Raw genomic sequence first — 24532 nt, 5'->3', positions numbered from 1 at the left:
ACTAATTAGTTGTAGTGTTACACTAACGAATGAATGATTGATTTATGAGGTACAAGAATTAGTCTAGTTAAGATGTAAATGTTTCGACTCAAACATCATATTAAAAAAAATAGTCATATTATGAAACCATGTGTGACAGAAGAGATAGTTAATTTTTCTTATATATGGCTAATAATTTCTTTAAATAACCCGTTGATTATTAATTTGAGTGATTTAAAAAGTTTTGATTTGCTCGGAACGATTAAACCCATAAACCCTCTGTATCTGGTTCGCTCTGAATCTCAGACTCGGTAGTGAAGTGAAGTGGCTGTGGTTCTATTAAAAAAGAAATACATACATACATACATAAATATCGTAGTATATGATTCTTCAGATCTGTTCAGTCGCCACCCTGGGTTGATCGATTTCATCGCCCAACCAACCTCAGATCCGAAATGTCAATCAGCGACGCTTTCCTCTGCTTCCTATTCATCGCCGCAACCTATTCGATTTCTTCTGCTTCCGCTGATTCCATCTATGGCTGCGGTGGATTTGTTCAGGTAAACTAATCTATCTCTCGCGACTGTTTGGATCGGAAAATTGAATGCACGGATCCCAACTTTGAAATTTCTGCAATTCGTGTGTTGTTTCATGGTCTCTATTTATTCTACTATCATCTATCTTAGCTGAATTTGGTTATGGCAGGCAAGCTCATCGTTGGTGAAATCTAGGAAACAAACTGATGCCAAATTGGATTATTCACATGTCATGGTAAGTGTGTGAAATTCTTTCAATTGAATGTCTGATTGTTTAGCTAAACAAAAATAAGAGAAAAATGAGTAGATTTCAGTTGTGTAGCCTTTCATTTTGCCCGCATTTCGTTTTGAACTCGTACTAATAATGTAGGCTTCATATGTTGTAGGTTGAGCTTCAAACAGTCGATGGACTGGTAAAGGATAGAACACAGTGTGCTCCGAATGGATACTATTTTATTCCAGTGTACGACAAGGTAAAGCTTGCATGAATAAGTGTACATATAATATAAGCATATTCTGGTCAACTTCTGTGTACTGAAAAACAGATAGCGGTATGAATGGCGTAGATACACTATTCAGTTCTTCTAAATACAATTATTTCTATCGCAGGGTTCCTTTGTAATTAAAATTAATGGACCTGAAGGATGGTCATGGGATCCTGAAAAGGTTAGTTAATTTTCTGTTATTGATGAAATATTCTCCTGGGGATTTGATGTTTTTCCTTTTTCTATCATCTTTTACGCGTGATCTGTTTGTCTTATTTCTGTTCTAGAGCTTGGCATGATTTGAAAAGTATTTCAACTTGAAGTACTATTGTGAATTCTGACACTCCCCCCTCCCCAAATCCCTATAGGTTCCTGTGGTGGTTGACAATGATGGATGCAATGGCAATGAAGATATCAATTTTCGTTTCACAGGGTATGCTGTTATTTGATTTTTAATTTTTTAACTTTATGTTCAGCTGCATATTATGCTTTCACTTGCTCTGGATTTCAAAATTACCTGAAGAAGTATGTATCTTGCAGGTTTGCTATATCTGGTAGAGTTGTGGGAGCTGTAGGTGGAGAGAGCTGTTCAGTTAAAAATGGAGGTCCTTCAAATGTAAAAGTTGATTTATTGTCTCCTTCTGGTGATCTTGTCTCTTCAGTCTTAACTTCATCATCAGGGAGTTACTTGTTTACAAATATAATTCCAGGTAGGGAAATTTGTGCTTTCTTTTCGAAAGATCTTGTGTTTAAATTCTATCATTCTAAAAGGAGAACTCTTTGACTTGTACCATTGTTGAAATTATTACCACATATACGTAGTTTTCCAAGATTCATGTTATATGTGACACAAAGATATGATGAATTGGTGTATAAAATACAAATGGTTAACAGATAGACAAAATTGATTTGAGGTTTTGACCTCACAAAATATGATGTCGCTGGTGGTGAAAGAGACTATTGGGTTGAGAAGTAGTTGAGGATAATTGGGCATTGGTTAGTATTGAAATTATAGGGTTAGTCTTCACAGTGTAGAAAGAGGAAAAGTAATATGAAAATAATAAAATTGTGTTGCTATGTTGGGTGTGATTAAAGAAGGAAAAACGCTAAGTCATGGTTATACTATTACTAGACTATATTACTCATTAAATAAGGAAACAATAACAATATATAAGAAAATATGGAAACCAATCCTATTATATAATCTCAGTAACTCTAAATTACTTTAAGTCTAAGATACTTTGAAGATATTATGTTCATCGACTCATCGTATTCGTTGCAGTCCCAATTAAGTTGTATTGTTCATTCTTTTGTAAATTCTTGTGTAGTGTTATGGTTTCTGTTGATGTAAGTCCATAGGATTTCAATTTAGTAATAAAATCATAATAATTTCTATTATTATTATTATTATTATTATTATCTTTTATCCTCCTCCTCAAATCGTTCAAACGAATGAGCAACTCTTCTGATGTGCAGGAAACTATGAACTACGTGCTTCAAACCCTGATATGAAAGTTGAAGTTAAAGGTTCAACGCAGGTCTGAGTTATCGTGTTTTAACTCTACTTTCAGCATTTTGCTTTGTGTTCATTCCCGTGTCTCTATTTGGTCTCATTATTCATTTAGTGAGCTTGCATGTTGCGCTTGCTATTTTTCTTATCATGTACTTCTTGCAGGTGGAGTTGGGCTTTGGAAATGGGGTAGTTGATGATGTTTTCTTTGTCCCTGGATATAGTATCAGCGGGTTTGTTGTTGCTCAGGTAATCTTTGTTGAAGGGCTTTCTTATTTAAAAATTCACTTCCTGGAATTGCTAATTATCACTTTCTTAATTTTGATGAGGGTTTTAAAGGCTAACTTTAAGTTCCAAACTTGTTTGTTGTGGTTTTTTTTTTAACCATGACAGTGTGAACTGGAATCCCTTCTCTCACAGTCATGTCTTTAATTTTGGTTTTTCCTTTTCCAGGGAAATCCTATATTAGGAGTCCATATTTTCTTATATTCAGATGATGTGTCTGAGGTAGAATGTTCACAAGGTTCTGCTCATGGTCCCCGCCAAGAAGCAGCTCTTTGTCACGCTGTATCGGATGCTGATGGAAAGTTCATATTCAATTCAATACCTTGTGGTAATTCCCTTTTTGAATGCTTATTCTCACTTCTTCCCCCTCTTGGTGTTGTCAGTGTGTGTGTGTTTTCTGCTGAAGTGTAGCCCCTTCCTCTTAAGAACTTCTGAAACATGTTATTAAGATGTCCTGTGGGGAGTTTTTCCTTTTTGGTGCCTATACATTGACAAAACAGAATATTCTTTCCCAGAGTATTGTAGTCATCAATCATCATGTTTGTAGCTTGTGTATTGATCAAACACCATCATGCATTTACATATCTGGTACTTAGTTTTCAAGATTCTAGGAACTTCGCCCTTGACATGCATACCGCAATTAGTCACTCTTGGTTATGATCATATGAAAGTTTACTTGTATGTATGCTTACTTCATAGTTGTTATTCATCTCTCCCATCTGCTTCTATGCTCATATAATAATTACTCTTTTTTGTTGATTGTGTTTTTGTGATTCCGCTGTGCATGAAAATTGTTTCTTCTGATTTCATGCTGCCAGAACTTATTTGCTTTAATTTAGAACTCACCATTTTTATTACTCTACAGGAACTTATGAACTTGTGCCCTACTATAAGGGTGAGAATACAGTATTTGATGTTTCACCGTCCAGTGTCTCAATTAATGTCAAGCATCAACATGTACCCGTGACTCAAAAATTCCAGGTACATTATATGGAATAAAATGTGGCATACATTCGATGTTCGTTGTTTCTTCTCCTAGGCCTTCAAAATATCCTAGTGTGGTTATAATATATGCATGTTGTTTTAATCAAGTATCTGCTATTAATGCTGATTATAACAGGTAACTGGATTTTCTGTTGGAGGCCGTGTAGTTGATGGATACGACATGGGAATAGAGGGTGTTAAGATCATAGTTGATGGGCATGAAAGGTCTATTACTGACAATCAAGGATATTATAAGCTTGATCAGGTATTAATATAGGGGCATGTATTTCATTTAGTTCATTCATTGAGGAGCCATTCTTTATGGATTTAAGCTCCTGAATATTCATTTAACTTCTCCAACATATAATTTTTGCTTACTTTTGTCTTGATAATGTTTCTCTTCCACTTCTCATTATAATTTGGTTCTTTTTATCAATTTGTACCCTGCATGAAAAATGTGTTAGACACTTATTTTTGTGTTAAATGTATATTAGGTTACGTCCAAGCACTATACCATAGAGGCCCGAAAGGAGCATTACAAGTTCAAGAAGTTGGTGAATTATATGGTAAATATATATCATAAAGCTTTCATCAGATCATTATATGTCTAAAATTTTATCGTTTGCTATGATGATAATTTTATTTTATTTTAATGGATTTGAAAAGTTTATATTTCAGTTTTTATGTTTAATTTTTATCATGAACCCTCTGGCTATGCTTGCTCAGGTATTGCCCAACATGGCTTCAATAGAAGACATTAATGCCGTTTCATACGATCTTTGTGGTTTAGTTAGGATGGTTAGCAGTGGTCTGAAAGCAACGGTATGCATCTCTTCCTTTCATGTAATTATGATTGTAATAGTTGCATGTTGAAAACCTAGTTGTTCTTTTTATTTGTACTAGGTGGCTTTGACTCATGGGCCTGATAATGTAAAACCACAAAAGAAACAAACAGATGGAAATGGAAATTTCTGCTTTGAGGTATGGTATTGCAATGAATCCTCTTTTCTTCCAGTGTCTGTTAGTAAATAATATCTTGTGGATACATTTAGCTCTTGCTGAAAGAGAAGTTGCGGTGGTACAAGACAGGCTGGGAATTTTGCTTTTATTGCTCTAGCACTTTAGGAAATAGCATATTACCATTTAATCTATCTCTATTGAATTTTGGTTCCAAGCTTTGACAGGAACGTTCCGAACCTTAGGACTATACACATTGTGATAATATATATTTATATGCTTATTGTCAATAGATTTCTTACAAACTGAATTCAGGACCCCTAGAAAGTGTTGACTAGATCTATAAACCAAATCTGGGAATGTTGTTACAGCTTTGAGCTTGCAACTTGTTAAAGTTTTCCAATGTAGCTGTTTGTTTCACTTTCATCAATCAGTGTTGAAAAAAGTAATCTGCTATTAAGGGGTTTGGTTAAAAGTGCAATTTTTTTTGTATGTTTAGTGCATTGGTATCCAAATTATGTGTAATGAAGTCTGCACTTCTTAAGTAATAAAAATAATTTGATTGCTTCTTTCTTTTGTGATGTTTCTAATTCTACAGTATCTGCGGAGTTTTGATAGTTGCTTCCTTATTGCCAACATTTAACTCATTTGTTTAATGTGTAGGTTCTGCCTGGTGAATATCGCTTGTCTGCTATTGCTGCTACTCCTGAGAATGTAGCTGGACTCATATTTGCCCCATCTTATATCGATGTTGTGGTCAAAAGTCCATTGTTGAATGTTGAATTTTCACAGGTGATTTCTCATCCATTTAACTAAAGGTCATCTAATATGCGATTGTTTTTCTTCTTTTAAGAGTCTTTTTTGCTACATGCATGCCGAACTCTTTAACTTAGAAATGAAGAGAGGAAGAAGAATGAAGATGAACAGTGGTGAAACCCAGAAATCAACTTATTTTTTAGTTTCCAGAAAAAATGAAATAATTTTTAAAAAAAATTAAAAAACCGGGAAACCCACACTAGGAGGTCAAAAGGGGGTTGTGCACATTTACGCAACCTTTTCCTTGTGTACCGTAGGGGGACCCAAATTGATTGATCATAAAATACTTCGTATGGGACTTTGGATGCTAACCCAATAATTTTTAAAATTCTGAGGCATTTCCACCCGGTAACTTGTATAATGAAGAATTTGAAATGACATCTCGTAAGTTAGAAATTTGAATGTTTCACCTCATTCTCTACCGATATCAATAGATTTTTCAGCTTCAATGCATCATCATCATTATCAAAGGAGAAAATAATGGGGTTTATCACTTAGACGTATTGGTTGGCGATAGATCTAGATGATGTAGAGATTCATAGCCTTCGCTAGTGAAATGGGGCTTGAGGTCCTAAGCTAATGAAAAATCAAGTTGATCTTCTTTCTCCATCCATCATTGTCAATGACAAAGATGTGATTGGTTTTCAAATGTTCTACCCTTTTTCCTGTATAGTGCTTGTCGTGAACCACCTATCGCAAAAGTTTATGGTGTTGGATAAAGACACATAAATGATTTTATATTATATTTTGACACACCCGCTCAGCAAGAGCCCATTCAGCACCCCTAATATCATGTCTTGAACTAATTATCCCAAAAGCTTAAGCTGTTTAGTGAAGACACATGAATGGTTTTATATTATATTTCTAACATTGCTCATCAAGGATGGATCAAACAAGATAATAATAAACTGATTCAGCAAAGTTGGGTGCTTCTGTTCTAATGGGATGAACTTCATATGATTCAATGATGATTTCTACAGTTACATCTTCAATGGTGTCGGCGTGAGGCTAGCTGTTGAATATGAAGTTACAGTGGTTGCAGATTCTTACCAAATAAGATAGGGGTCTAGGGGATAAATTTCCAAAATTGAATTTCACAAATTGAATTGCTACAATTTAATTTCATTCTATTTCAAACACTTTGAAATCCAAACACATCCTAGGATTCTTATGATTAAAAATTAAAGTAGAATATGAACCTTTTAAATCTTTTTATTAGAAATTTCCTACATGGTTAAATTTTATGTGATTCCTCTTAATATATTCTGCTTCCCCTTCATTTGATTTGGGAATCTATCTGACCCCATGAGGACCAGGATGTAAGCCCTGATTTTATATGGCATCAAGATTCAAGACAATTTTTTATTTAAATTGTTCTTTTCTTATTTTGTGCGGCATGATTGCAGGCTCTGGTCAATGTTCGGGGTGCTGTATCCTGCAAGGAGACATGTGGTCCATCAGTATCTGTTACTCTTGTTAGACAGGTTGATAAGCATAATGATGAGAGAAGGACAATTAGCTTGACCACTGAGAGTAGTGAATTTCTGTTTTCAGATGTTATTCCTGGAAAATACAGGCTTGAGGTTTGGCTTCTTTTGAACTCCCGTTTTTTTGGTGGTTTATGTAAGTAGAATTCCTTTAGTTTTTAATTTAATGCCTAGACACTTCTCTTTTAAATTTTTCTATACTTTTGGTTTAGTACGTGTTGTATACTGGGAGGTTTTTATAATCTATTGTTTTGCTTTATTTTTTTAACCGTATAATAATATTTTTTTTTTAGGTTAAACATAGTTCCCCTGATTCAGTGGCCATGGAAGATAATTGGTGCTGGGAGCAGAGCTTCTTAGATGTAAATGTTGGTGCTGAGGACTTAGAAGGAATTTTTTTTGTTCAAAAAGGCTTTTGGGTCAATGTTATCTCCACTCATGATGTTGATGGTTACATGACTCAACCAGATGGGTCAACTGTGACTTCAAAGATTCGGGTATTTGTAGCTGACTATAGTCCCTAAAAAATATGTCAAGAAATTGCAGCTTTAATTTCTGTTTTTTTGTGTTATCTGCAGAAAGGTTCCCAGCATATATGTGTCGAATATCCTGGAGTACATGAATTTAGTTTTATTGACTCATGTATTTTCTTTGGGAGCTCACCAGTGATAATTAATACGTCTAACCTATCGGTATGCATAATTCGTTTAGTCATGATTATATTTTCTGATCATTCATTTATTATTGGTTTCTTCTAGGATTTTCTTCATCATTTTTCTAATTTTTTTTTGTAGCCCATCCATCTAAAAGGAGAGAAGTATCTTCTTAAAGGACAGATAAATTTGCAGTCCGGCTCACTTGATACATTGCCTGAGAGTATAGTTGTTGATGTTTATCATGATGGAGCTGGTGTTATTGATAAGGCTACAGCTATACTTAAGTCTCATGGGAAAGATCAAACAGATGCTGCTGTATTTGAGTATTCTGTTTGGGCCAATCTAGGGGAAAAACTTACCTTTGTTCCTCGAGACTCAAGGTACATCTATCTACGTGGTTTTTGAATAACTTCTGTTAAATTTATATTTTGGTGAAAAGGCTTTGGTAGAAGTGGTTTAACATTTTGTATTGTATGGTTCTAGTTTTCCCAGAAGGTTAAACAGTTTTGATTAGCTTACCATTTTAAATGGTTCTGTGTTGCTTATTAGTGTATCGCGCACATATTCCACCCCTTCCCTCTTCTCCTTGTATATTTGAAGTCTAACTAATTCTAGCTCTGCAATTTGCCCAAATTTACGCTGTTGACCTGTTTTTGGTTTCATTACAGGAATGACGTGGAGAAAAAACTTCTATTTTATCCTAGAGAACATCATGTAAGTATCTGAAGACAAGTTTTTCTAGTGGTCTTTTTCCAGCACAATCACTGAAATGTTCATTTGCTAAATCCATTTTCTCAGGTATCACTGACAGACGATAATTGCCAAGCTTCTATTCCTGCATTTTCCTGTCGACTGGGTGTATATATTGAAGGATCAGTTTCACCTCCTATTTCTGGGGTTCATATTAGGATTTTTGCTGCTGGAGACAGCAGCACCACTGAATTTAAAAGTGGTGAATTAGTACTTGAAACAATCACTGGAACTGATGGCTCCTTTGTGGCTGGTCCTCTGTATGATGATGTTGGTTACAATGTTCAGGCTTCAAAGGTAGTGTCTTTTTCAGCAAAAAAAATCTACTTGCAATTTCTCCATTTATCTGTGAATTTTATATGTTGGTCAATAATTTTGATTTCCATTGTGTAATCTCTAAAGCAGTTTAGCTGGAGAGATATATAGATATATACCGGATGAGAACCATAATATGAAAATGTTCTCATATATACATATATATATTGTGTGTGTGTGTGTGCGTGTCTGATTGCCGTCATATTGTCTTAAATTGTTTGATAATTTGATTTTTTTTTGCAGCCTGGTTATCATTTAAAACAAGTTGGGCCTCATTCCTTTAGTTGTCAGAAGCTTAGTCAAATTTCAGTGCACATACATCACAAAGATGATGTTAAAGAACTGATTCCTTCTGTTCTATTATCTTTGAGTGGCGACAATGGTTATAGAAACAATTCCGTATCTGGAGCTGGAGGGACATTTATATTTGATAACCTGTTTCCTGGGATGTTTTATTTGCGTCCTGTTATGAAGGTACTGTACCGGACATAACTGCTATGATATTGCATTCTACTGCTTTTCTTTTCCTGTTATGCATGACCTGTCTATCCCTCAGCCTTGCTTCATAGGCCTCTGCACTTGCAGTTTGCAATTTTGCTTGATTTGATTGAGCTTCCAAAATCGTCTTTAGTTCAGAAAGGGAGTAAGAGCCTACTTGTGGTTGATGAAAATAAACAAAATGTGAAAAAAAAAAGGATGACTAGCATTTTACTGTCATGTGTAGTTGTGTAGCTTGCATATCCAAAATCTTCTGGTGTTTCTTTTCAGCTTGAGCAGGTCATCTTATTATGCTTGTTCTAAATTGTTAATATATTTCTGCTTGTGTGAAACTCAATAATGATGCATATGACGTTGCAAAGTTTGTAAATATATTATTTTGTTAAGATGATTAAAATAATTTTGGTCATTGCTGAAGCTGTCTTTGTCAACTGCCTTATTCTTTCCTAGGAGTATGCTTTCTCACCTTCGGCACAGGCAATAGAGCTTGGAGCTGGGGAGTTTAAAGAAGTTATTTTCCAGGCCACCCGCGTAGCTTACAGGTTTCATTTTGTTCATTCACCCTAATTTCCTTCTATATTTAACTGAGTGCAATCATCTGTAGAAGTATTTTTAGCTTTGTGGCAATGGTTTTCCGTTTTCCATTAGGTTATGCCGTTATGGTTTAATTGCTTATCTTGGCTTTCTTTAGAATCATTGAAATCAACTATTTAAAGTTATGTATAAAGTGTACATTGAATTTATTTTTCACTTATATTGGAACATGTACTTGGGAAAGTTCAATCATTGCCTTCTCTTAAATCTTTTCCTGCTTTATATATCTGATTTAATTTTCCATTTATCTATTGATATGATATATTGCACAATAATTACCTGTGTAGTTAACATACTAGTGACTGAGACCCTGCGGTGACTGATTTTGAGACACGCACACTAACACACATACACACACATATATATATATATATATGAACTGCCTGGATCTGTTTAAAATAAGGACAGCTCCCTTGTTTAAGAACAGTGTAGGAGGGGACCCCATTGGTTTAAAAAAATATTCTGAAACCCTTATAAAGGTTGGTATAAGTGGGTTCTGATTTTGCAGTTTGAGTGAGAGTAAGAGTATGACTTGACAAATAGCATCTTTGGGAAAGTATATGTTTAATAGAGATGTTACACACACTGCTTGCATTTGCAAGCCAGGCTCCACTGATCCAGATTTTACTCACTTCATTCATGTAGGTTGACCTAGTTACCTAATAGGTTGACTGGGAATTATACCTATTCATGTTTACATCATGTAGGCTATGTAAGACCAATAACTTTCCTTATGTAAACTAAAAGGCAGCTATGCTGGTAATTGGGTGACGGAGAATATAAAATTGCTACTGGAGGAATCTCATACTGACACCCTGTAACCTTTTGACTTGCTTGCATTTTTTAACCTGGAGATACTTTACTCTATAACAAGCTGAAGTAAATCAACCCTTACAGTGCTACAGGCTTAGTAACTCTGTTGTCTGGTCAACCCAAAGGTGGAGTTTCAGTTGAAGCACGGTCAGAGTCAAAAGGCTATTTTGAGGAAACAGTGACAGATTCCTCTGGGAATTATCGTCTGAGAGGACTATTGCCTGATACTGTCTATGATGTCAAAGTAGCTAAAAGGGATGTTATGGGGAGTTCTAATGTAGTGCGTGCATCTCCAGATTTCATTACTGTCAAGGTTAGCTCCTAATAACTATCTGTTTTAGCTTTGCTTCAGTATTGATCTTGGTTTGAGCTTGTTGGTTGATGTTCCCAGGTTGGAACTGAAGATATCAAGGGTTTGGATTTCATAGTTTTTGAGGAGCCGGAAATGACAATTGTAAGTTGCCACGTCGAAGGAAATGGTACAGATGAACTTCGTAAACACCTGATGGTAGAAATCAGGTCAGCTAGTGACACAACCAAGATAGAGTCCGTCTTTCCCTTGCCGATTTCTAACTTCTTCCAAGTGAAGGGCTTATCAAAGGGCAGACACCTTCTGCAGCTTCGATCTGGTCTCCCGTCAAGCTCACTTCAATTTGAATCCGATATCATTGAGGTCGACTTGGACAAAAATATTCAAATCCATGTAGGCCCATTGAGATTCAGAATTGTAGATCAGCTGAAGCAGGTTTCTTCTTTTGTCTCTACCCTTTCTATTTTGGCCTGATTGCATTCGTTTCTTCAAGATTTGTCATTAATTATTTTCTGTTGATTTGGTGCATAATGTTGTATGCTTAATTCTTGTACGATGCAGGAGTTGACTCCTGCACCCGTGTTCCCCCTTATTGTTGGATTTCTAGTTGTTGCGCTATTTCTCAGCATGCCTAGGTAAGTTTGATATTCCTATTTGATTTCACCCTTACAGGGTAATTTTAGGCCATGTATCTTACTGACTTTGTTGCGCTAACCCATGTGAAGGTTGAAGGATTTGTACCAAGCCACGGTAGACATACCTACACCAGGACTTGGTGGGGCTTCAAAAAAAGACATTAGGAAGCCTATATTGCGAAAGAAGACTTACTAAGGCTTATAGGTAGGCATAATCTCTTAGTTGAGCTAGTTTGATAGCAGTTCTCACGTTCTCCAATAGGTTCAGATGTTCCTCTTTATTAATATGGAGGAGCAAGTGCAAACAGCATGTAATCTATAATTCTTTCTTGTTTGTTAGTAAACTTAGTATCATGTCTGTTATTCACTCTTTCGTGTAGGAGCAAAAGCAAATAGAAGCAAAATGTTGCTGCTTGTGATTTTTTCATTTTTGCGCCGAAGGCATTAAGCTTGAATATTTTGTCCCTCTTTGGGTGTGCCTGATTTGTTTATAATACAATGGAATAAGTAGGTTTTGCTATTTAATTAGTGAATGTACGGTGCTATTAGATTAATTGATGAAGCCACTCGATTTTTCATGCATGCCATATACACCGTATAGTACTGTATTTGGTGGTCTGTTGGTCCTTGAAACTTGGATGTTTTGAAGCAGTTGAGTGTGTTTGAAATTAAAAAAAAATAAAAAATTAATGTTGATCTATGTTAAACTTAACATACTCAAATATTATCTCTGCTTGGCTCAAAATCTCCTTGGTCGCTGCTTTCTTCACCTTCATTAACTGCAGCAGGATCTCATATGAGCTCAGTGAGTAACCTCCTTCATTATTCCAAGAATAACGGTGACTTTGTGACTCCTCTAGTGCGCCTTTGATCTTCCACTCCTGAAGCTCCATGGATCGTACCTCTTCATCCTCATTATTCAATGTTGAGAATACAGGTAGACCAGTAGTATAGTTGTATGGTTGATAAGACTAAGGAACAATAACTGTAGACAGTAAAAATTGGGTTAAAACTTCGCAGCCGCAAAGAGATGAAACAAAAGAAACCTCACAGCGCCTCGCACAAGAGCTTCACTTTTAGCCTCCCCCACCATGGGGAGGGCTTCCTCTCTTCATGAGAGACTTTCTACTTACTTTAGTTGGATCTTTTTCTCTCTTTAGTGAGAGTTTTTCTATTATTTATGTTGGTTTTTCCCCCTTCTATATTATCAATTTTCTTCTGGCCATGACCTTCCACACTTCCTTATCTGCCTTCTTTTTCTCATTTTAGCTCTGGTCACTTGTTTTTCTCACGCATCTTCAATATAATTCCTTAATCATATTCTGACCTTAATGTATCTCTGTAAAACTTCAATATGGTGCAGCTGAGCTGATTTTAAGTGATTGAGCTTCATTGTAACAGTTTCGGCAAGGTCAATGTGCCCCAAATATCAAAGGCAACAAAGAAAAAATGAAGGATGAAATATAAGATTTTTAACCAGTTGTGTACCGTGTGTGATCCTTAGACTATATAGACGAACAAAGAAAAAGTTGGGCTGACGAACTTGCTATAATTGTGAGTGAAAATGTTAGTAATTTTGTACACACGTCCTCAATGCGGTGCACATTTGTAACCTAACTTGCTGTTCATAATATGCCGAAGGAACGAGGTAGCATCACTCTGATCAATTAACGTTTTCATGACTGAATGTGTTTCTCTGAAATAGCCTTTGATTGTGTTTCAGTTGGTCATTTTCCTCCAGACCGCACTTCACAGAGAAAGAGGGATAAAATGGAGGAAAGAAAAATGAAGACCGAGGAACTGCTCAGTTCTGATTTATTATTATTATTTAATTCTGTTGTTGTGTTAAGAACTGGTTCTGGACTCAGGATTTTATTCTTGTGTTGAGAATTTTCGGCTACATCCATGAAATTCAACATGCTCATATTTTGGCCATATGCTCATATCAAAGAACATGAGCCGAATTGAATATTGAATTCCATGGACGTAGTGAAAAATGCTCAACCGGCTCCTCCCCTTTCAAATCCTGAACCTCAGTCTACAAATGCTCAGCAGAGAGAACAATGAAAAAGAAGAAGAAAACAGCATGTGAAGAAAAGGAATTTGTTCTCTCTGATAAATAAATTACACTGAAGATGGCTCTTATATATATACAAGTTCTCTCACATAGCCTTGCATATAGCTTCTCACTTTTTTTCAGCTTGTAATGTGGCATGTTGCTGTGAAATTACATTTAGTGTCTCCCTTGTCCAATTTAGTCCATTAATGCACTACTTGCATTGCTCAGTTTGTGTAGTTTGCTTTGCTTTTTAAAGGATTTATTTAGTCCTTAGTGAAAGTGATCCTAGAGAGGTTTTGTGAAAATGGTGTTGAAAGTTCTACTATTTTGTAGTCAGTTATCATCTCTAGCAAAAACTGAAAATTAATATATTGTAAAATCAAAATACAACTATTTGCAAGTTTTAATCTTGTTGATATATAGTGTTAATTAAGCATGTGCCTACTCAAAGGCCTTAAGTTGAACTTGAACCAAACTCACCCAACCACTCTTTTTCTTATTTTGCATGCCCTTTCAAAATTATTGTACCTGTTTAGACCCATTCATTTTGCCAATCTAACAAATTTTTTGCGGTCACTATGTTTTTGTCATCCTTGTTGCTTTCGCAGTATTCAGAACAAGCAATCAGTCACAGTCTTGCATATGTTTTTTTTTCATAGCAATTTTCCAAGTTTGAACAAATGAACAAAGTAGGTATAGTAGTTTTTCTTATTGCCTCTTTTGCTAACATAGTTAATTTCAGAGCCCAGCTACATATCGTTACTGAGTGAGGATCTCTATGCTTCTCTATCATGTCATCATAATCTAATGGAATAATGGATGAATCAACGCCAACCTGTGATGAGATCAAGATCAAGAATAATGCCGGTAACAATTACTGGAAACTCCATGATGCTAAGTTTTTAACCTTTCCTACTTTCTCTCTTTCAATTTATCTCAGTTCTTGAAAGGTGTAAAATGTACCAATTTTCATATATCAATAAAAATATAAATGACCGATTTATTTTATTGTGAATATTTTCAAATATGTTAATCCAAATCAGTGCTAGACCCCTGCCTAGACTATCTAGATCTTGGTTCCAAATCTCCTTTGTGGCTGCTTGCTTCACCTTCTCCGTTTGTGATTGCTGATCTAGTGCGCCTTGGACCTTCCACTTCTGAAGTTCCAATGCATCTTACCATTTCATCTCCCTCATTCAAAGGGGAGAAATGAGGGAGAAGGGCAATAGAGCTGTGTAAGGCAAAGGAAAGAAAACAATAGGAATAGAATGTCTTAAAAAATACTTTTCTATCTGCGATCAAGAAAAATCTAATTTACAAGTTAAAAGAGTATCTATGCAAAATAATCATAACGCATAAGGATCATGTTGTAAATAACATGTACTAGTATTAATAGTATGAGTTGAACATTTTTAACATGATCCATCATGAAAAATGCTTAAATATATTTTGTAGTCTCTTACTTTTTTTTTTTGAAAGAGTAGTCTCTTACTTTTAAAGATGAATCAAATTATGTCTTTATAAAAAAATTCTTAGCAATTGGTCCATGAATTTCTTTTATTTACAACATGTCTAATTGACTATGGATCATTCATTTTTGACAATCAACTGTCGACTTGACAAACCTTCACGTTGATTACTTACGTTTTAGTCCATCTAATTTTTTTTAATCATACTTCCTCTTCCACTTTTAATCACATTTAGTCCTTTCTTTCTATAATACTTATAAAATAAAAAATGACAGGACCAATTCTTATATTTCCACACTCCCAGCTATATGAGTAATTCGCTCTATGCATATACAGATATACTTGCTTCGCGAAACTTGTATTTACACCATATACATTTAGATACATACCATTCATCAATTGCAAAGAGCATGCCATGACTTGCCCCTTACAGTGTCACTTTTCCTGGGAAGCTTCGTTAATGGATAACCAGGTGTACGGTATAAAAGGAATATAATGGAGCTAGAATCAATATTGTGCTATATGGCGTAACAGCATGTAATCACTTATCTAGAGAATAGAGATGAATAGTGAAAACCAACTATATATACATACGTAAATAAGGGCACGTCGACAGGTACTTTTTTAGTGCATGATAAATGCTTGACGGCAGATGCACTAATTCAGGTTCAAAATCTTAGTGCAATAACAAGTAGCACCCGTGGCTATCAATTTTAGTGCTAGTCCCCACATCATTGACATATTGGTCATGTTTTCATCCTATAAATAGGGTTGTTTGAGAACTATAACACCACCGAATTACAAGCATTTACCAAACTTCTTTCCTTTTCTGAAACATATTATAATCACTTTCGTGTTTGCACTTTTGAACAAATATGACTGTATTTTCACGTAATGTTAGAATGTATGTTGTTTTATTGATGATAATAACTGTTGGGATAGTAGAAGGGCGAAAACCTCAAAATTGTGGTGGCTTTGGAAAAGGTGGAGCCAGAGAAGAAGGAGACGGAAAAGGAGGTTCAGGACATGGTGGGGGCGGAGGAGGAGGAGGAGGAGTTGGTGTTGGAGGAGGTGCTGGCCTTGGTGGAGGTGTTGGTGCCGGTGGAGGTGTAGGAGGAGGAGTTGGTCTTGGTGGAGGTGGAGGAGGAGGTGCTGGTGGTGGAGGTGGAGGTGTAGGAGGTAGTGTCGGTGCTGGTGGAGGTGCAGGAGGAGGAGCTGGTGGTAGTGTTGGAGGAGGCGTCGGTGGTGGTGGAGGTGCAGGAGGAGGTCTTGGTGGTGGCGCGGGAGGAGGTGTCGGTGGAGGTGCAAGAGGAGGCGCAAGTGGAGGTGGAGGTGCTGGTGCTGGTGGAGGTGCAGGAGGAGGAGTTGGTGCTGGTGGTGGTGTTGGAGGAGGCGCTGGTCTTGGTGGAGGTGTAGGAGGGGGTGCTGGTGGAGGTGCTAGTGGCGGTGGAGGTGTAGGAGGAGGAATTGGTGCTGGTGGTGGTGTTGGAGGAGGCGCTGGTCTTGGTGGAGGTGTAGGAGGGGGTGCTGGTGCTGGTGGAGGTGCTAGTGGTGGTGGAGGTGCAGGAGGAGGAGTTGGTGCCGGAGGAGGTCTTGGTGGTGGTGTAGGAGGAGGTGCAGGTGGGGGTGCAAGAGGAGGTACCGGTGGCGGTGGAGGTGCAGGAGGAGGAATTGGTGTCGGTGGAGGTCTTGGTGGTGGTGTTGGAGGAGGCGTTGGTGGAGGCGCTGGTCTTGGTGGAGGTGTAGGAGGGGGTGCTGGTGCTGGTGGAGGTGCTAGTGGCGGCGGAGGTGCAGGAGGGGGTGCTGGTGCTAGTGGCGGCGGAGGTGCAGGAGGAGGAGTTGGTGCCGGAGGAGGTCTTGGTGGTGGTGTAGGAGGAGGTGCAGGTGGGGGTGCAAGAGGAGGTACCGGTGGCGGTGGAGGTGCAGGAGGAGGAATTGGTGTTGGTGGAGGTCTTGGTGGTGGTGTTGGAGGAGGCGTTGGTGGAGGCGCTGGTCTTGGTGGAGGTGTAGGAGGGGGTGCTGGTGCTGGTGCTGGTGGAGGTGCTAGTGGCGGCGGAGGTGCAGGAGGGGGTGCTGGTGCTAGTGGCGGCGGAGGTGCAGGAGGAGGAGTTGGTGCCGGAGGAGGTCTTGGTGGTGGTGCAGGAGGAGGAATTGGTGCCGGTGGAGGTCTTGGTGGTGGTGTTGGAGGAGGCGTCGGTGGAGGCGTTGGAGGAGGCGCTGGTCTTGGTGGAGGTGTAGGAGGGGGTGCTGGTGGAGGTCTTGGTGGAGGTGCTGGCGGTGGTGGTGCAAGAGGAGGCGCTGGTGGCGGTGGAGGTGTAGGAGGAGGTGGTGGTGCTGGTCTCGGTGGAGGTGCAGGAGGGGGTCTTGGTGGAGGTGTAGGAGGAGGTGCTGGCCTTGGCGGAGGTGGAGGAGCTGGTGGAGGTGGAGGTGTTGGTGGTGGCGCTGGTCTTGGTGGAAGTGTTGGTGCTGGTGGAGGTGCAGGAGGAAGCGTTGGCCTTGGTGGAGGTGCTGGTGCTAGTGGAGGAGCAAGAGTAGGTGTTGGTGCTGGGGCTGGTTCAGGAGGTAGTGTGGGTGGAGGTGCTGGTGCTGGTGCCGGTGCAAATGCTGGAGCAAGTGGAGGGGGAGGCATTGGGACAAGTGGAGCACGTAGCATTAATAGAGGTGCTAGAATTGGTTCGAATGTAGAAGGTAGCCCAAGTAGTGGTTCCAACTTTGGTGCAAATGAAAGAGTCCGTGGTAAAGGAAATGCTGGAATTTCAAGGGAAGGTGGTCCTCGAGCTTAAAGGTGGTGCCGGTGAAGGTATTGTCCATTAAGAGAGCATAAGAGGAGATATATTAATCAGTATAAGAAATAAGTTCAGTACAAGAGATATATTGAGTACAAGACTGAAGGAAGAAACTATACTTGGCAGTTATGAAAGTGGAGGTAGATCAGAGATCTTGTATAAGTGGCTATAGTACAGATGTTCGAGATATATATCTATAGTTGAAGTCTCATTATTGTTATAAGAGAAATGTGACCATATGTCATGTGTCTCTTGATATTGTGATAGAAACATCGTGCTTGTTGATTGTAAAAAAATAATTATGTACCAGACAATAATATTAAAACTGATTATCCTCAATCTTACATTTAGTGTTGTTACTCATGTTATCTTACTGGTGTGATCATTATGAGGATATTAACAAATTAAAATAAGAAATCACCAGTACTTCACTGACAAATGTTTTCTCACATATATTGAATATTTTAAAACTTTATTAAGGGAGCTGTTATATGTTACAAATATAGCCTGGACAAATTGTGACTTCACACGATTCAAGATTTGGGACTCAAAATTAATATATCAGGAGTAGATTAATTATACCAATAATGTAGATTAATTGAATATACTTGAACAAGAATTAAAAATAAAATATTGTGATATGCATTTTTTGTTACACTTGAAAAATAAAAGGACGAGCAAGTCTATGCACAAACAAGTAACAAAAGAATGAGGGTTTTTTAAATGTGGTCCAAATTGGAAGTAATTAAAAACAACAATCATACATAGAACACCAACAATGTAGAACAGAATCTCCATTCTTAGTTTCTTACTTTCTTATGAATTTGAGGTGGACTGAGGGTTATCTCTGATTGCAAATAGGTCTTCTATTTCCTAATATAATTACTAAGTTTCAATCAGAAATTCAGCAAATTCCCCAGTTACAGATTAGTAACGGCCATTGAAGTAATAAGAAATGCAAAGCCTCTAAGAAACATTAGGTTAGGCCACTTATCATAATAATAATAATAATTGTTAAGAATATGTGACTTCAGTAGCCCAACAAGAAAAATAACATCACACCTATCCAGCAACAAGACTTGTTTCCGACCGCCAGTGATCATGATTTGTTTCCTGCAAAATTACATAATGTTAGGTTACAGTGATATGAGAAAAAACCAGTAGGTCACTTTCAAACAATTAGGTACTGCAATATGACCATGTTTATTAATCTAGGACTCTATAGGACGATTTTTATTTTTTTAATTTAATTTTGCTGAACTTGTAAAAGGGAGAAATACGTCTGAGAATGAACCTGTTGTCTATAAGCAACTTCTTGAGAGGAAGACAATGACAATTTTGCGAAAAGACAGCTTTTATCTTTCTGTTCCTGCTGTTTCTGTGATTCTTTCTCATATAAGGCATACTCCTCCGGCTTCTCCCACTGCACCAAGAGTAACCATCACACACCAAAGTAGCAGAAATCCAAAACAGATTGAATGAACAAGATCAAAACTCAAAAGGTTCCAACATTACTTTGCTTTCGCAAGTGACACTATTGTAGTAGTACTTATCACCATCAGGGCAGTAGTGTTCACTCCAGTCACACTCTGGAAATTCTTCATCCTGGGGACTTGTAGGCAGATCAGGTGAGATACTTCCGGCAACTGTATTAGGATTGCTTCCAATCTGATTGGGCAGCTGGGAAGACCAATTAACTTAGAAAACTATTGCAGTCTGCCAAATAAAGATACTTATAGCATGTTGGGGCATATTTCTAATCTTTCCAAAATCACTCCTCCCCCACAAAGCTAGTAACTTCTCCCGAAATCACTTCTCTATCAAACGTGAAATCCTACCGGGTACCCAAAGTCCCAAACACACACTTAACTGGTATCTTGTCGGATTCTATTTAATCGTTTGAAATGTACTTAATAGCCAGACAGAGATACAGAGAAAATGTGTGACATAAAACAAAGTAAATGGCATCCTTGTAGTTTGCCATTACTTGTGACAGTAACTCTCCTAATACAATGCCTCACCATTCACCAATAACAATGCAGATTAAAGAATAAACATATACCAAAGACAAAACTCTAACTATTCAGTCCACCTCTTCAAAGACAACTTTACTTACATCAAAACCAAATTTTCCCTGAAAGAAAAACTTCTAAATTTTTGGTGGATTGCTATTACCTGTTAGTCACTAACCTGAGAACTTAGCTGCTGCTCTATATTTTGAATTGATGAATCTGTTGAATGAGACTGTCGCTGCACCTCAGTAATAAATGGTTGAGAAGGGAAGTTTGGAGCTTGAATTGACTGCAAAGGCATTGAAGCCAACTGTGAATGTGCTTGTTGGGGAAGAAAAGGCTGTTGTGCCACAGTAGGGCCAGGTTGCCAGTTTGGCATATTAGAAGCAACTTGCGGGTGTAGAACTGTGGAATGATGTGGGGCAATAGGCATAATATTCCCTCCAGTATTGGGATCACCAAAATTTGGCAGTGGCCTGTGACAAGTCATTAAACAGAAACTTATTTAGCATGTAAAATGTGCATAGCAATTAGTAAACAAAGTCAGAAGATGAAGGAAAAGCAAACCAAGCTACTGATTCTTGTGAACAAGGACCAAAATTTGCATTCCCAGATACATAGTTGCCCCTGAAGAGAGATGCACACAAATGGAACATGAATACAAAATTCCTAATTTTTCTCCAGTAACAAAATAGCAAACTTTATTGTTTGCAAAACCGGATTGGATCTGACTGTTCATGGCTGAGTGATCTGATGGGTTCATTTACAGTAACTAATTGGAGTTCTATTAGAAAATGATTAATTTAAGAAAGTAAAGGAATAACAATTTAAAATAATACAGGAATACATAACAAAACATTTATAGTATTATCAAATATGAAAAATACAGAAAAATGGAATCATTTCATTATATATAAATTAAAATTTTCATTGACATAAAATATTCTTTTTGTACACAAATATGTTAATTTCATATTCTAATGTATGCTGAACGTTTCTCTAGTAAAACTTATACCCTGATTAATTCAAGAACAGTTTCTTTAAATATTGAGTTACATGTATGTTTCCCTAACATCAAGTTATTTATGAATTTAATATTTACTTTTCTTAATTTTAAATTATTTTTGGCCCACCATGACATTAAGAAATTAGCCTAACAGTGTTTAATGTTTATGTGCTGATATTACAAATAAGCACATTCTCATGAAATCCTTTATCAAGAAGCAATTGTCTTACTTATTTGCTTTCGGTTTGGTGTTTACAGTTCACCTGGTCCACTTGGCCAATCTGGCCTGGTTCACACAATTCTAGAAAATATGCAACCGTAAACAGTTCAAACAGAATATGAATTAAGTATTTCCCTTTTGCATACTAAGTAAAGATTCATTGTTACTCCACCATGTAAATAAAGTTGCTTGATTGGAACGCCCCCCCCCCCCCCCCCACTCTCAAAATAAGCCCCATGTACAAACTTGTTAGCTTCTGTGATGAAAACAACTGTGATGAACACGGTTGTATGAAAAATAATGGGATGAGAAAGAAAAACCTTGATTCTCCAGTTTTGGGTTTCTTAGGTTCCGCAAAACGAACAATAAATGGAAGATCACAACCCTACATTGATGAGAATAATATTTTAGCAAGCATCCAAAAGTGGAAAGAGTAATATATACCAATTAATAAATTAGATTTACTCTCATCGTGTATGTTCTATTCAACCCTTTGATCGCTGCCAGCGCCATTTCTCTATTAGAAAATTTGACAAAAGCATATCCTTCAAGAAATGCATCCACATGAAAAGAAGTTAGGAGAAGGCAAAAAAAAAAAATGAATAAATTGAGAAATAAACACAATACTTGATGCTAAAAAATTCAAAGTAATCCATTATGGATGGGGCGTGATCCTCTCTCTTCTGTATGTATCTTTCCAAAATGTTTAGTAATTTTACTCATTCTTTTTTCTTCAAAAAAGTGTCATTTTTTAAGCAAAAGAGACCAGAGCAAGGTAGTCAAAATCGTGAGTTGACTTGTCGGATTGTCCGACCGTACCACTTTTGCAATGGTCTCTGATCCATTCACACAAAAATATGTATTGGTAGAATCATATGGAATCGTCAGGGAAGATCGTTAAGTGAAAACGTCGATACTCACGAGAGTTGGCAACTGGCCTCTCTAATAGTCACAACTTTGTTTCTCATCAACTCCGTTTGATGTCTTTGTTCCGCAGACTGCAAGTTCTCTGGTTTGATAGCATCGGAAAAATGTCACGGTAAGGTGTGGATTTAAGTCTAGGTTGAGCTGCGTAACAATGATCAATGACCAATAATGATGAACCAGTGACCCAGCAATGAAGAGTAGGACCCAGAACCCGTGATGACAATCACCCTTCATTTTTGTCTTCAAGTTTTGTCACTATCTCAACCCTTTTGACTATCTTTCTCTCAACTCCCCAACTCTGCGTCTTATTTTACCATTTTTACATTGTTGACTTTTTTGTCTCTGTTCTCAGTCTTCTTTTTCCCCCCTCAAATCTTTCTATTTATTTAACTGGGTTTAGTTCTGGGCTTTCAAAAGAATCCTCTCTTCAACTTCTTTGTGAAGATATATATATCCTTTATGCCTTTTCTCCTTTCATAATCACTACTAATATCTAAATACAAATTTTAATTATATTATTACATGTCTTAGATAGTTATATTATTATATTTTTATATGAAAATACATTTTTTATGTAGGATCTTACAATCTGTGTTAAGATCCTTTGGCTTACGATCTTTTATTTCTCTCTCGATCCCAAGTAAAATCTCGATTATGACTACCTTGGATCAGAGAGAGTTCTCTATCTCAATCCATATACATCCACTGCCCCTCACTCTATCCTCTGGTTTTTTCCCCAAGGTCTTTTCTGGGATAAGGAATAAAAGACAAATTCAAACATCTGCCCATTCTTTAGAGCCACAAATATTATGAAAAACATAACATGGCAAGATCAAGGACTAACCACGATTTGTCGCAATGAAGACATCTTCAACATGCCCATAAGGTGAAAATATCTGCAGAAAATATGCATACAAAACTCAGAAGCACAATATCAAGCCTAAGATACCACATCAACCCTGCATACTACAAAGTATATTCCATAATAGCCTATATGAGAGCAAAATAAAAGGCTACCATAATAAAGAATAAAGATAATATAACAACCCCCTTGACTGAATGGCTGCAAAAGGTTACTGATATGAATATATCTAACAAACATTTTTTTGCTAGCTGTTAGCTATATTGGAACATCATGAATTGTTCACATGATAACAATTTTTTTATAATAATATCTATATTCAATTTAATAGGAGTCACTTGGGTACCATTTACTGTCTAGAACTCTAGATTACAATTAGCATATAGTCCATTTAAAAATAAAGTCAAGGATGCAATCATAGGCGTGAATGCAAAAGCAACATGTGTTTTGGTGAAGTGAAAAACTGAAAATAAATCTAGATTGATGTGAGTAGTGAAACATACTTCTTCAATTTCTTTAGATGAAGCTTCTCTGTTGATATTATTAACAAAAACTTTATCCACCAGTACCGCCTCTGAGAAAATATACAAGCAAAAAAATAAAATTAGAATAAGATGATTTAGTTGAAAACAAAACCATAAAAGATTAGATTAGACAATCATATATTCAAATGGCAGGCCATGGGCTATCTTGGAGAAAGATGAGACATGCCTTCTGAAGGGTCTTTCTTTTCCAAGTTTCGGCAGGGACCTCGAACCCCTAAAAAGTTAAATAAGCACCACATTAATTTAACCAAAAAAAAAGTATGATCCTCTCTTATTGCAGTATTTAAATAGTAATAATAGGTCCAAAGGACTTATAAGTTAAAATAATTACCAAGACGCTCACGTCGATCAGCAAATCTGACAACAACAGGACATGATTCCTACCAAATGAAAATGCACCAAACAATGAAGATGTGTTCAAACTAATGAAGTAGATAGCAGAAAGAAATGGTTCAAGTCATCCATCAAAGGTAAAATTTCTGACCCCAAGAAATGTATACTGATTGTTTAAAGCCTTAATAGCCCGGTCAGCTTCACTGAATGTTGAGTATTTCACAAAACAACTTCCTGTGTAAGATAAACAAAGTTTAGACTAATGTTAATACTTATAGATATGATATACAACATATATTAATGTGCGCATCAAGTGAAGCACATACCTCATCGCAACCCTTGAAAAACCAAATTATAAAACTGATGGTGATACAAATAAGTGAAATAACAGCAAATATAAATACCTTGTCGCATACCAGTTCTCTTGTCCTTTAAGAGAACAACCTCCACAATATTTCCAAATCCTTGGAACACAATGCGGACCTGATTAAAATTAAAGGTGCAAAATTGAGAAAAGAAATGCAAGAGCTACAATAGACAAAGAGAAATGAACTGCAGAAGAAATTTACTAACAAATATGGTGTTGAGCTTGAGCGTTCTACTTAAAAGATGCACGATCCAATGCCAAATTGATAAATATACGAAAAAATATATAAAACTATCTCTCTTAGTGACGGAGGGTAAAAGAGAGAACATTAAGGAA

At 37.0% G+C, this 24532-nt stretch overlaps 3 protein-coding genes across 4 annotated transcripts; 2 read left to right on the top strand and 1 right to left on the bottom strand.

Moving 5' to 3' along the window:
• The first annotated feature begins 235 nt into the window (after positions 1–235).
• Positions 236–12164, top strand: LOC130731042 (uncharacterized). The gene is made up of 27 exons (XM_057583230.1): positions 236–539; positions 685–750; positions 902–988; positions 1125–1181; positions 1369–1433; positions 1541–1710; positions 2477–2538; positions 2676–2759; positions 2964–3123; positions 3661–3776; positions 3916–4044; positions 4274–4345; positions 4506–4601; positions 4683–4760; positions 5400–5528; positions 6959–7135; positions 7333–7536; positions 7618–7731; positions 7834–8075; positions 8364–8409; positions 8494–8742; positions 9004–9234; positions 9709–9800; positions 10750–10978; positions 11057–11410; positions 11537–11610; positions 11701–12164. The coding sequence occupies exons 1-27, from the start codon at positions 435–437 to the stop codon at positions 11804–11806; spliced, it is 3594 nt and encodes a 1197-aa protein (XP_057439213.1). The 5' UTR covers positions 236–434; the 3' UTR covers positions 11807–12164.
• Positions 12165–15914: 3750 nt separating this feature from the next.
• LOC130731040 (glycine-rich cell wall structural protein-like) lies at positions 15915–18268 on the top strand. Of its 2 annotated transcripts, XM_057583227.1 has the most exons (2): positions 15915–17004; positions 17059–18268. In XM_057583227.1, the coding sequence occupies exons 1-2, from the start codon at positions 16014–16016 to the stop codon at positions 17919–17921; spliced, it is 1854 nt and encodes a 617-aa protein (XP_057439210.1). In that variant the 5' UTR covers positions 15915–16013; the 3' UTR covers positions 17922–18268. The 2 variants fall into 2 exon arrangements, with proteins under 2 accessions (XP_057439210.1, XP_057439209.1); XM_057583226.1 differs by having other exon boundaries at positions 15915–18268.
• A 435-nt stretch (positions 18269–18703) lies between these two features.
• Positions 18704–24338, bottom strand: LOC130731041 (flowering time control protein FCA-like). Its single transcript, XM_057583228.1, has 13 exons — positions 24234–24338; positions 23981–24063; positions 23828–23876; positions 23663–23710; positions 23455–23525; positions 22934–22985; positions 21628–21707; positions 21483–21547; positions 20504–20563; positions 20115–20412; positions 19440–19604; positions 19219–19347; positions 18704–19037 (listed from the first exon to the last, which is right to left on the bottom strand). The coding sequence occupies exons 1-13, from the start codon at positions 24241–24243 to the stop codon at positions 18987–18989; spliced, it is 1161 nt and encodes a 386-aa protein (XP_057439211.1). The 5' UTR covers positions 24244–24338; the 3' UTR covers positions 18704–18986.
• Positions 24339–24532: the final 194 nt, after the last annotated feature.

This window comes from Lotus japonicus, chromosome 1 (genome assembly GCF_012489685.1).
Source record: "Lotus japonicus ecotype B-129 chromosome 1, LjGifu_v1.2".
Lineage (NCBI taxonomy): Eukaryota > Viridiplantae > Streptophyta > Magnoliopsida > Fabales > Fabaceae > Lotus > Lotus japonicus.
Note: the sequence above shows the minus strand (reverse complement) of the source record. Positions and strands in the feature narration are given on the sequence as shown.

Bases quoted from the DNA above. Each gene is read 5' to 3' on its own strand.
- LOC130731042 (XM_057583230.1), top strand. From the start codon at position 435: ATGTCAATCAGCGACGCTTTCCTCTGCTTCCTATTCATCGCCGCAACC. The intron at 1,182-1,368 runs GTTAGTTAATTT...AAATCCCTATAG, and splicing joins GGTCATGGGATCCTGAAAAG to GTTCCTGTGGTGGTTGACAA. The intron at 8,743-9,003 runs GTAGTGTCTTTT...TTTTTTTTGCAG, and splicing joins ACAATGTTCAGGCTTCAAAG to CCTGGTTATCATTTAAAACA.
- LOC130731040 (XM_057583226.1), top strand. From the start codon at position 16,014: ATGACTGTATTTTCACGTAATGTTAGAATGTATGTTGTTTTATTGATG.
- LOC130731041 (XM_057583228.1), bottom strand. The intron at 23,711-23,827 runs GTAATTATTTTA...TTAACTTTTTAG, and splicing joins TGATCGACGTGAGCGTCTTG to GGGTTCGAGGTCCCTGCCGA. The intron at 21,548-21,627 runs GTAAATCTAATT...TCATCAATGTAG, and splicing joins ATAGAACATACACGATGAGA to GGTTGTGATCTTCCATTTAT.